Genomic DNA, 13,417 nt, shown 5'->3' with positions numbered 1-13,417 from the left:
AGTTAGACATGTACGATATCCCAGGACGCGTTATCAGCTCTCATTAAAGAGGAGAGTCTAGAAGTCAACATCTGTTGGAAATAAGCACTGTAATGCCTACAAATCTTTGATGAGAATACAACTTAGTACACGAGAAGCACAAGATGCAATAAGCATGAGATGTGCATTCAGTAGAATGCAAAGCATATAGTAAGGTGTATCATTTCTAATGTTGAACTGTATTCATAACTAATAAATTAATATAATTAGTAAAATAAATGGTATTTATTTTGTTTTGAACTAGAAATAAATGGAATTGCTACTTACACTTTTAGCTGCCAATTTTTATCCTTTGTCAAAGTTTGCTTATGCATTGTTACTGTAAGTGAAGTATATAATTTGATTTCTCTGATTTTACAGTTCCCTAGTAAGTTCCAAGGGCACTATCTTCCATACTGTCTAAAATAAATAACTCCCATGAATTATTGTAAACCAAAACTCAAATGTTTTTATGCAAATAAATCAGAATACATTATAATTCAAATTTAATGCATACTTCTATATAGGCCAAGTAGTCTCCAGATATGTTGCATTTGGTCTAAATAAGAAAGATATTCTCAAGACTTTGCAAACAGTTTCAGCTGTATTTGCTCTTCCTGAAATGGCTTTCACTGCTTACAGACTAACCAATCAGAAACAAACAAAAAAAGTGTGAAGAATCAATCTTTTCCTTATAAATAGCTAGACTACTCACGCAAAGAAGGAAATCAAAGATTTTTTTTTTCTCAGTCTTTCTTTTTTCTAGTTACTTGGTTAAAATAAGCTAACTTGGATGTAAAACAAAGTTGTCATTGACAATTTATTGAGATTGTGAAGTCAAGATCTTTCATGTGACTTCTATAGAACTCTTCAGAAAGAAAAGACTAATAGAACATCGATTTCGATTTTATGGTGTCTAATTCTCCTAGACAAGACTAAAACACTGAATTACCGTCTAGATCCCAGAGATAGTTGCCACTTTTCCACGTGAATGTGCCCCGGAAACCCTTATAAACAAGATAGTATTATTTCCTCTTTGTTGCTTGATTGCCTGTTTAATCAAGCATGACACTTTTCCTGACATTTAAAGGGTTAACTGAAAGTTTTAGCATGACCAACTGTTGGCTCTTTTAACTCCAGCAGGGATGCTAATACCCTTGTTTTCCAGATGCTAGTAATAGGAATGCTGTTTTTTTTTTAAGTTCACCATTTAACACTCAAAATCAGCTTTTAGAGTTAGTCAACTTCTTGCTACTTCTCAGGTTCCCATGTACCCCCTGACTATTTTAAGGTTCATCTCTTTGTCACTCATATTTCATATATGCCAACTTAATGCCTGTTAGGGGTTAAATAGATCAACACAGGCCAAAAGCATATTGGGGAGGGGGGGTAGAGGGGAAGGCTAAAGCTATAGAGACTGATTTAAAAAATTCTTCCCGGCTACAAAAAGTAAACAGTGATACCTGTAGGACTTTGAGAAACGCAATCTTGTTTTGGCTCTGGGAGATGGTCCTGGCACTGTGACTCCCTGAGGATCCCAAAGAAAAGCCATTTTTGAGGAAGGTGCCAGGATCGCTGGAAACCGCAGAAAGTCAGAGTTGGTGCAGGGCCTGGGGGCCGGAGGGCCCCGCGCTGAGCAGGAGGCACTTGTGGCTGAGGGAGGGCATTTCCTCTGTGGGGTGGTATGCGCTGACAAGGAGGTGGCAGGCTGGCTGAAGCAGGCTGGCTGAAGCAGGCGAGGAAGGGATGGCCAGGACTTCCTGCTGTGTGACACTTGCCCTTTGCAACAGAGCTTGCTTCACTCAGACCTTATCTCATTAATAACATGAGCGATACTCTCTCACAAAACAACATAGTCATATGCCACTCCTGAAAAGCGCAATACACACACACACACACACACACACACACACACACACACACAGACACTATGAAAAGTATGACTGAATGTGGGTGAACGTTTATATCAAGTGTGAAGTTCAAAAAAAAAAGGTAAACAGAGGGCCTTTGTTAAAAAAGAAGTAATTACATATCTACAATGGGGAAATTCAACAAAGATTACTACATTTCACACAACTAGCTGCCAAATATAATTTTCCTTGCTCCAACTTCTCTTAGAAACAGGGATGGGCATCGTTATTTGCAAACCTTCCACAAGGATTTAATCATCTTGAAATACTAGCGCCTCCCTGCAAGTCAGTGTAAGAAGAAAACAGGCAGATCACTTTCAAAGCTTTTGGCAGCTTTTCCCTCAAGGAGATGGTGCGTCACCTTGGAGAGTGAATTCTAATGCATGACTTTGACAACAAAGATCAATTTTCTTGTCCATTTTCTATTCCCTAGAAACATTTCTTAACTCTCTGATAAATACCTTAAAACAACTTTCTTTCAAATTAAATAAATGATGAAAGCCAAATAGAGCCCTTCGCATGTTTTATGAGTCAGCACATTTCAGGGAGGCATATATTTCAAGATATTGTGTGCAAGGAGTCAAAGGACCCCAATGCCGTCATCAGTCCTCACCAGGGAGTGGTATTTAATGTTAACAGTGCAGCATAATTCCATCAGTCCCTGTCCAAACACTGCCCCATGGGTGACCTCAACTGTAAACCAAGGCAGAGTTCCACTTCTCCTGGATAAGATTAGAGAGGCTTGGAGAGCCAGAGAGTGAATTTAACCCACTCTGAGCAGGACAAAATTGGCTGACAGCTGAGCTTACTGATGGTCACCACATCTGCCAAATTTTGAGACCCATATGACCCCGTCTACCTCTTACATAGCTGAGGGGTCCAAAATATTCATGTACTTTCCATGGAAGCTGAAGTAAGTAAATAGGACACTTATTTTCCCAACAGCATCTGGCACACCAGGGGTTCTTGAGAGCACGACATGTTCCATATCGGCTTTGTGAATGAGTAAGAGAAAACATTTTTGGGGTTTCAGCTCTTTGTTATCTGGCAGACGGGCTCCAAGAGTGGGTAGGTGAGAGCTGACTGAACAGCAGCCAACTCGGAGGAGCCAAGAGTTCATAAACAAACACGTTCTCTCTGAATCAATCATCAATATTTGAATGCTTCACAAATCACAACTTTCTGCTCTTGTACGCGGATCCACACCTCACAAGAGCGAAATCAGAGGCCACCTTCCACGTATTCTTTGAGAAAGATCGAGAAAGTGCCTGTGCCTATACCCATGGGAGTCTGCCCTTCTTAGTGGATGAAATTCCACTATTATCATTTCATTTTTTTTATACTATTTGATTTCCACGTCAGGACAGCTCGAAGAAAACGCAAACACTCCTGGCAGAGTTAACAAGCTGCTCAACAACTTGGTATTTAGTAGCATGGTTTATCTGAAACTGAAGTCAGAAAGTATAGGAGAATGGGGAGTGAGGAGGAACCCCTGAGAGCAAGTGTGGGGAGACAGTGGGGGGAGGGGGGACCCAAAGACAGGCATGAGAGCAGGAGGGGTGGGACTAACGAGGATGAGCTCCTCTCACCTTCCATGCAGGACAGAACTCTCCTTCTAACTGGTGGCATTTTACATTTTACAGGTGAAATAGCCTCAGTGTGCCCTGAAAATAAAAGCTGCAGTCCACATATACGACTCTGGGAGCAAAAAAACATGACTTGCTTTGTTACCCCGATTATACTGGTAATGGCCAGATGGACCCTATCTCCCTGTGCAAGCTGAAGCCAGTCATAGGTATTTTGGCTGATATCTGTCTTTGTCTCCATTCCAATTTACATTTTTAAAAGAATGTTCTATTAATTTCTATCTGATAAAATATCAGGGCATAATAATAACGCAGAATGGAAATACTGTGGAATGTCCAACTTTTTCTAAAAGAAATGTACAGTGAAGGAGATGCAAAGTTGTCTTTTTCATTACTGCCAAAGTATTTCTTCCTTCTTTTCTCCCTTGATTCTTGACATTGGACAACTGGAATCCTTAAGCAGGATAAAAACAATGTAAATGTAAGTGGTGCCTGGGTGGCTCAGTCGGTTGAGCGTCTGACCGTGGCTCAGGCCCTGATCTCAGGGTCCTGGGATAGAGCCCTACATCGGGCTCCTCGCTCAGTGGGGAGTCTGCTTGTCTCTCTCCCTCTGCCCCTCCGCTCATGCTCTCGTCCTCTCAAATAAATAAATATTTAAAAAAATAAATGTAAATGTAAAATGATGACCAGGGAAATGGAAAATTTGGTCCTTTTTAAAGCCTAGTGTGAAATTGGATATGGACACAAGAAGTGTCTTCCAACGCTAATGTTATTTTTTCCTTAAATAATTACTCACTTCCTCCTTTTCATTTCTTCTGTACAGCCATATATAATCCCCCCGGAGGTTCCCAGGCCTCAACAAGGTCACAGAAATAAGCTACTTATTTCTGACATTAAGCATGAATAAAATTAAGACTTGATTTCAGGTATAAATACCAATATCCTTTGGAAGGACCGGCTAGTACTTCATAGACATGAGAATTTAGACAACTGGAAAAAAATAAAAATTAAATAAGATGTTTGCTAGGATGAACCTTTGCTGTCATTTATGTTTTAAACAGTTGTTTTTAACTTTCACTACACATGTATTAAAGAGTAGAAAAAGAAATAAGGTAATATTTTGAATATTTTAACATGTCACTTTTCAACACTCCTTTATCCATAAGAGTATTAGTAGAAACAGGATTCGGTGGCAGAGAAGTTCCACCCCCGAGACAAACTTCTTCTACAATTTGGAAACTAAACTTATACACCCAGGAAAACCAGATTCTGAAATCTAAACTTTGCCTCCACCAAACTGCTATCCAATAATTCCTAACCTCCCTAAAAGCTCAACAACTTGCCCACCTCCTCCCATTAATGTAGATCTTATGCTCTGCAGCTCTATATAAGGCATTTTCTTTGCCTCTTGAATATTTCTGGGATTTTGGTTCCAAGATTCCACATGTTACAAGTGGCAAATTTGGGGTTTGGTGTATGACACAGAAACTCAGCATTTCCTTTATAGGAGATAGCCTCTATGAATCAAATTGGAAGTCCCAAATTTTGAAGTGGAAGACTTTTAAACACAACCCAACATAGATATTTGCTTACTCCAAGTCACTATATTTTGACAGGTGGGGGTTGGTGAGCTGAGCTTGAGAGAAACAAAAAGTTACATTAGTGGGGTTGCATTATGTTGAAATACATTGCCTCAGGAAGCCAGAGCAGGCAGAGATAGGGTCCAGGATAATGCTGTATTTTGAAATCATAGCTAGTCACAGACTCGAAGGTGGCAGAAGTTAACATGGGGGCAAATAATCTCATTTCATGTTCATTTATCAGCTACCTCTGACAGGAGTTTCATTGTAAGAATTCTATTTTCACGGTGATCAATTGCAAAAGAGCGTGCCAGAAGGAAATTTAACAATCAGACTTGCACACTTCTCTAACCTAGTATTCATATGGTATCAGTAACTATGGGTTTTATTACATTCATGTATTATCAAAATCAACTATCAATTTTTTTAAAGATGTATTTATTTATTTGAGAAAGAGTGTGTGTTGGGGGGAGAGGGGCAGTGGAAGAAGGAGAGAGAGAAAATCTCAAGCAGACTCCCTGCTGAGCATGGAGCCCAATTCAGGGCTCTATCTCACAACACGGAGATCATGACCTGAGCTGAAATCAAGAGTCAGATGCTTAACTGACTGAGGCACTCAGGCGCCCCTCAGCTATCGATTATTATTCCAAATGGAAATGCCACAAAATAACGCTAGCCTTTTTTTGATCTGCTTTCAAACAGTCATTCTAAATCTTACATGTGCCTACTTGATTTAGAGGTCAATTTGTCTGTGTTCTAAAATGGAGGACAATTATCTTATAAGTTGTAACACTAACAGAATGCTAACAGAATTGACATGGGTACCATGGTCTTAAGACCTCACCGGTATGAGGAATTCTTAAGCTCAGGAAACAAAGTGAGGGGTGCTGGAGTGGTGGGGGGTGGGAGGGATGAGATGGCTGGGTGATAGACATTGGGGAGGGTATGTGCTATGGTGAGCGCTGTGAATTGTGTAAGACTGTTGAATCACAGACCTGTACCCCTGAAACAAATAATATATTATATGTTTAAAAAAAAAAAGAAGATAGTAGGAAGGGGAAATGAAGGGAGGGAAATCAGAGGGGGAGACGAACCATGAGAGACTGTGGACTCTGAGAAACAAACTGAGGGTTTTGGAGGGGAGGGGGTGGGGGGATGGGTTAGCCTGGTGATGGGTATTAAAGAGGGCACATATTGAATGGAGCACTGGGTGTTATATGCAAACGATGAATCATGGAACACTACAACAAGAACTAATGATGTATGGTGATTAATATAACATAATAAAAAAAAGAGCATTAGGAAAGCATGCTCTGTATTTTAAGCCGCTACAAACACATCCTTTATTCGTTTATGTCTCAGAACACAATCAGAAATAAAATGTAGGGTGCCTGGGTGGCTCAGTTGGTTGGGCGACTGCCTTCGGCTCAGGTCATGATCCTGGAGTCCTGGGATCGAGTTCCACATCGGGCTCCCTGCTCAGTGGGGAGCCTGCTTCTCCCTCTGACTCTCTCCCCTCTCATGCTGTTTCTCTCTCGCTCGCTAATAAATAAATAAAATCTTAAAAAAATAAATAAAATGTAATTAAAGAGCTAACATTATTAAGACATAGAATAAAACAACTGAAAAGAGGCATGATTAAATATCAGAATAAAAGATAACTAAAACTGGATTGTGAACCCAAATGCTTTTAAGCTTCCCATCTACATTAGAGTATTTTAGGATTCTTTTTATCAATTCAGAAGATAATTAAGTCAAACCCTTTCTAACCAAAAAAGCACTGAGTTCGTTCTAAATACTTGGGTAAAAAGGGGGTGAAGGAAAGAAATCAAGGAGGAAAAAACTAGCAGGAAGGGAAATACATTTTATGTTTATTAATCATCTACTAGATGACTGATAAAATCTGAAGAGATTTTTCTAAGCAGTCAAGAGGAAATATTTTAGAGTCAAATTCTTTAAAAAATTTGGAATTAGTATATGCTAATCACTTGAAATAAAAAAAAAACCACGATGTTTTTGATGTGTGTAAAAGTATCCTTGGGTCAATAATTGTCCAATTGTCCAGTTTTCTGTGCATGAAATTTTTAAAAGTCAGAAAACCTTTTTCTTTTCCAATATTACATTCATGCGTGCAGACTGAAAAAACAAAAACAAAAATAAAACACCTCTCCTTAGGTCTTAACTAGTAAGCGAAAAGGTGAATTAGAGAATTTCATTTTGAAAGCTACTTCCTCCGAGAAGCCTTCCCTGCTTTCCCAGACCAAGGAAAGTCTCCACAGCACTCTGCACTTCTCTTTGTCACCGTCAGCACATTTGTAATCACTACTTATTCAACATCAGGCTTCCCTGATGGACCTAATCATCTAAAGGACATAGACCATGTTTGCTTTTCCACTGGATGCCCAGTGCCTGGCAAATGACCCAGGAAAATAAGTCACGATAATGTTTGTTTAATGAATGAACAAACCAATAACCTCAGGGCCTCCTGACAAGAAGATGCATCACCTTTATTATATTCTTTTGTGTTCCCAAATAGGGGCAAAACATTTTTGCCATTGGTAGGACTTACTTATTTTCTCTTTCCTTACATGTTCCCTTTGTCAAAGCCATAACTGTAGCAACAAGTAAATAAATAAAACAATAAAACCAGAAAAAATACTGTCACTGTTATGACCAAATGAATTACAGGCCTATCCTCAGATGAGGGTTTTGTTGTTGTTGTTGTTGTTGTTGCTTTGGTTTTGTTTTTTGATGAATCATCATTGGGCAAATATGCAGGGCAGTCCTGATAGAGGGTATTAGAGCACTAGTAATGCCATAAACTTGCCACGTGACCTTGAGCACTGTTACCCGACCTTGCTGAGTTTCAGTGCTCACGTACCCAAATGAGAACTACTGTAAAGAGGTTTGGAGAAGAATGAATAGGGTACTTTACAAAAAAGTTTTCTGAAAAGACCACACAAGGTTTTAAGCATTACTACTGACAATGTCAAGCTTTTTGGTCAGCTGGGAAAATTATTTATTTTACTGTTAGAAATATTTCCAATGTTCAAAATCATACTGTAAAATGGGTCACCTCATAAACATGGTAAGTAGCAATATCATTCTACCAGTTGCAAAGGGGGTATCAATATTCAATTTTGATGGGTAATTTTTTTTTCTATTTGAAATCTTTTTTATCCTAAGTGTAAAGGGACAGAATATCAAGCCGTTATATTTTACAAGTTAGTCCTTTAACAAAATCTCAATGTTTTATTTGCAGAATGAAACCCCTCTCCTTGTTCTGTGCACTAGAAGTAAAAAAATAAATAAATAAGGGACAAGAAATTCTACTAAAATTAGCTAATGGAATTTTTCACAATTGTTCAAAATCCTGGGCTTCACCTAAATATAGAAACATTTCCATTTATTTTTTGAAAACTTAAGGGATGCTGCAGACAGGTTGTTTAACTGAAAAAGCATTTGCAACACTGACTCCAACTCATGCTGCTCCCATTGTTGACCACAAACCAAATAAGGACAGAAATGGCCTCTTTTCAGCTTTTTAGAACTATGTTAACAAGCAAGCGAAAGCAGTGATGGAATGAATTACCAGGCTGAGAAACAAAATCACTCTCTGGGGAGAAAGAAAAAGACCCCAAATACCAAGACTCTCTAAATAACAACAACTTCATGTGTTCAACTTTGGCACTGTCATTTTTTTCCATGACCGTGTTCAATATCTCGCTAAATCTGGATATCCATTTATTGGAGACAACATTCATGAACTTTTCCGTTCCTGGGTACTTACTGTCACCCCTGTTACCCGCAGACCCCCTTTCCTCACCCTGACACTCACTCCTCATATGTTGACTGAGTCTGTGAAGCAAATGTTACCACAAGGTCAGGGGTATCCTTTTGTAATTCCTTATCTTGCTATGATGGTATCAACCACTAATTTGGTATTTATTCTGTGATAAGGGCATAACATACCTTATATCATCGCCATAATACTGTGTCTATGAGTTTAGTCTATTTTTATTCTGTTTTATGACAGAAGAAAAAGAGGCTTAGAAAGTTGAGGTAACTTGCCCCTCTGGTCATGCAGCCAAGGAGCAGGAGATCTGAGACTAAGACTGGGGTCTTTCCAATTAGAAAACCTGTGCTCTTAGCCAACAGAGGCCTAGAATATAACTGAAAGAGGAATGAAGGAGCGCAGGTCCCTTTCTCCGGAGAGGTAAGTCATGGCGGAAGTTTTGCATTTTTACAGAAGGAACAGGCAACATGTACAACAGTTACATAATCTTGTTTAATCTTAACCCACCCTTTCAGATAGACATATTGTTGTGATTTTATTTTTTTTAAAGATTTATTTATTCATTCTATAGAGAGAGTTTGAACGAGGGAGAGGGAGAATCCCAGACTCCCCGCTGAGCGCAGAGCCCCAGGCAGGGCTGGGCCCACAGGTCATGAGCTGAGCTGAAACCAGGAGTCAGGCACTCAGCTGACTGCGCCACCCAGGTGCCCCTATTGTTGCCATTTTATAGATGAGAACCCTGAGGCTCGCAGACACCACAAAACTAATATACGATGGAGATGTGTGTCCAAGTCAGCTCTGCCTATCCCGAATCTTGTCTCCACGGTAGCTGGCTTCCCCAAGTTCTTTAAATTCCTAATTCTAGGGCCTGAGCACCGAGGCTGAGAACAGGGCCGCGTGAGCTCAGCTGTGGTAACCAGAGTGTTACGGAGGCAGAGAGAGAGGAGGCCTGGCAGAGGATGGCGAGGCTTGAGGAAAAGTGACAATGTCAGTGTTTTTGAATGCCCTGTGTACTGCTCTGCATTCTCCCTCTGTATAGTTTACATCAAGAGAAACAGAAACACTTTTCAGTCTGTCTAACCAATGGCAGCAATTCACTAGGGGCTATAATAGAAATCTGGGTATTTCAGTAATGGTGAAAGAAAGCAAAGTGTGTTTATGTTACTGGTTTTTATTTTGTAATAGGATGCAGATAACTTAAGGTACCATTTTCTAGCCATCCCTCAAAACCACCTAAGAAATTTATAACAGACATTTATACAATTAGGGCATAAATAAGAAAATAGGGCACATTCTGGCCCTTGCTTCCGCTGCCATCACTAAATTTACTTCTATTGGTTCAGCGGAGTTGAGTGACTTTCTCAAGTTTGGTAAGTGGTAAATAATGAGCCTTGATTGAAACTTCAGCTTACCTCTAAATTTTGGAAAATAAGCCATTTCTAAATTAGGGACTTACTCTATTAAATTCACTGCCTTTAAAATGTAGAAGTAAATTGGAGAAGGCACAGTTATTTTTCATTGGTCAGATGATATCAAGTAAAATAATCTATTTATAGCAAATTCTGATTCAAATGCTGATTTAAATTGTTGTACCTATATTAGTTTGATATGTAAGTTATACCTAAGTATTAAGGGATTGAATTTAAAGGGATTGAAAATAAAATAAATTGCAGTCAAAGAAACAAAACCATAGCCGTGGGTTTTCAAGCAGTACTGAATACTAGATAATGAAATATTTTGCGGCAGTGAGTATTTTTCTTGATACTCTAGAAGTGAGCTTAACTAAATCACAAAATCCTAAAAGATATGGCCTATAGTAAAGTAGTTTCCATATGAAATTTTATTCAACAGGTAACTCTTCTTCCCTTCCTTTCTCCCCTCCCTTTCTTCCTCCTTCCCTCCCATCCACTCATAAATACCTATTAGGCATCTACTATATACCAAGGGCTAAGCCATATGCATGCTAACAATTAATGGTGAAGATAATCATGCCCAAACAGACCTTAGAACTGCCTGAACCAAAGACTGAAACTTCAGCCTTATAAGAAATTGGACTGGGGTTTACATTTTTTAAAAGGGTCAAGGAAGTAGAAAGAGAAGGGATATAAAATATTTATAGAAGTGGAAAATTGCTTGAGGTCTTGTTTATGAAAATACAATTAAGGAGAAGGTGATTCTTCAGATGATCAACATTAAAAACAGATCAAATGAGATATTTTTGGTGAAACACTTTCCTCAGCAGCTGGCCCAGGGGAAACACTTCTCTGACAGTAAATTCATAGTATTATATGAAACTGGGAGGGTGGCAGGAGAGACACATTCATAAAGAAGCTCTTGTCTCATGACTAGTGCCAAGCGTGGGTGTAAATCCGTGCTAGGTTGTTGGGAATACAAAAGAAAATGGAAACCGGTCCCTCTTTGGAGAGGCTTGCAACCGGGAAAAATCTCACCTCATAAAAACATTATTGTAACCTATGCTGATTAATGTTTTCTTAAGAAAGCATATCAATAGTGCTCACAACATTAAAACTGACACACTGTCCCTCGGCATCTTTTACAAATCAAGAGAAAAATAAACATGCCGTAAATAGGGCAATCATCACTGCAGTAATCCAGATCAAGCCGAATTACAGATGTTTAAAACACAAACTTGACGGGCACATAAAACTTGTTTCAGAAAAAAAAAATGCAGAATATGGTTCTTGCCATATCAAAAAGGGATTTTTTTCCCAAAATAGTATTATAAAAATTTTCAAAAATACCTAAAAGTTGAAAGAATTTTACAGTGAACACCTGGGAATTTACCCCTTAGATTATGCTGGTAACATTTAAGAGACTTTCTTTCTCTCTCTCTCTTTCTTTTAAAGATTTTATTTACTTACTTGACAGAGTGAGAGAGCACAAGCAGCGGGAGTGGGAGAGGGAGAAGCAGGCTCCCTGCTGAGCAGGGAGGGCCCGATGTGGGACTCGATCCCAGGACCCTGGGATCGTGACCTGAGCTGGAGGCAGACACTTAACCGCCTGAACTACCCAGGCGCCCCTTAAGAGACTGTTTTGTAATAGGAAATTATCATATTGGATTTGAACAATGAGAACTGTGCTGTTATAGTACTATTCATCTGAATAATATTTACAGATTGTTTATTATGTTAAACCTAAATTATAAGTCTCTGTGCTTTAATATTTAGTCTATTTTAAAGGGTGGCCTTTGTACAGGCAGACACGTGGGTTTTTTTTTTCTATGTAATATAAAGAACATAGTAAGTTTGAATTCCTAAATCTTGCTAAAAATAAGTTAATGATAAAAAGTAAATGTTAAAGATATGATCAAAGATTATGAATTATCAAAATCAATATCCATTTAAGTGATAAAATTGTTAACCATGAGGTTTTTCTCCAGTTTAGATAATATGTTTTCTCCAGTCCTAGGTAATACGTTTTCAGGATTGTTTCATACACAGTTATTCTTAGAAAATTATGAGTTCAGTCAGGTGATTAGAAATGGGATAATTGGGAATATTCCAGTTACTAATATGACACAAAATATCCTAGAAAATCTGTAAATCAGGTGCTCTGTGGGAGGAGGGGAAGGCGGGGGAGAGAGAGAGAATATCCAAGCAGACTCTGTGCTGAACTCGAAGCCCCACAAGGGGCTCGATCCCATGACCCGAGCCAAAACCAAGAGTTGGACACTTAACCGACTGAGCCACCCAGGTGCCCCTTGTTATATTTTTTTAATGAATATAATAAAATATAAATGTCAAGTCTAGTTCATTAAGGACAAGAAAGAGACTCTGCGTCAGTAATAAATGAAATAGTAAATCCCAACATCATTGAATCCGTTTTTCACTTACTATTTCTGATGTGCCTATGACCTTCTCAACAATTTGACATACAAGTTCAAATGACATCACCAGAGTGACAGAGGAAACCTAATTTTAGTCTCCATGATACTGAAAGAACACAGATAAGTACTGAATACTCTAAGCTCATGTTTAGAGTTGATACTGGAAAAGGAATCCAATCAAGGAGCACGTATTGCAGAGTGTTGCCCAAAGCTGGGGCTCTCAGGTGCTCCAAGGATTGTGGAGCATCTCAGATTCAGACGATCAACTTTTCATGTACATTTAAGGGTGTGTATTTTCAACTCTAATACCACCTCATTACAGCAGTCCAGTGAGAATAGCAAATATAGCTATAAAAAGCAGGCAGTGGCCTTTTCAAGATGTTAGTGTTAATACTTTGTTAAGAAGTGCATCATGAAGTGGTATGTATACATAATGGGATATTATTCAGCCATGGGAAAGAAGGAAATACCACCATTTGTGACAATATGGACGGGCCTTGTGGGTATTATGCTAAGTGGGATGTCAGAGAAAGACAAATACTGTATGTTATCACTTATATGTGGGATCTAAAGAAGTCAAACTCATCAAAACAGAGTAAAATGGGGGTTACCAGACGCTGGGGGTGGGGAATTAGGGGAAGTGTGGTTGAAGGGTACAAACTTGTAACTACTAGTTAAAT

At 38.9% G+C, this 13,417-nt stretch overlaps 1 protein-coding gene across 10 annotated transcripts in view; it reads right to left on the bottom strand.

Moving 5' to 3' along the window:
- The window catches only part of PDE4D (phosphodiesterase 4D), a 1,488,864-nt gene that overhangs the window by 358,048 nt on the left and 1,117,399 nt on the right, over positions 1-13,417 (bottom strand). The window contains exon 1 of one of the 10 annotated variants that reach the window (XM_025892339.2): positions 1,482-1,689. The exons of the other annotated variants lie outside the window; for them this stretch is intronic. Coding sequence (XP_025748124.1) covers positions 1,482-1,570 — 89 coding nt within the window. The 5' untranslated portion in view covers positions 1,571-1,689. Of the gene's footprint in view, positions 1-1,481; positions 1,690-13,417 lie in introns of those variants that run through there. 10 annotated transcript variants of the gene reach the window in all.

This window comes from Callorhinus ursinus, unplaced genomic scaffold (genome assembly GCF_003265705.2).
Source record: "Callorhinus ursinus isolate GAN/ISIS: 27379988/994484 unplaced genomic scaffold, GSC_fseal_2.0 scaffold23, whole genome shotgun sequence".
In the NCBI taxonomy this organism is placed as follows: domain Eukaryota; kingdom Metazoa; phylum Chordata; class Mammalia; order Carnivora; family Otariidae; genus Callorhinus; species Callorhinus ursinus.
This window is presented reverse-complemented; position numbering and strand designations above follow the sequence as displayed.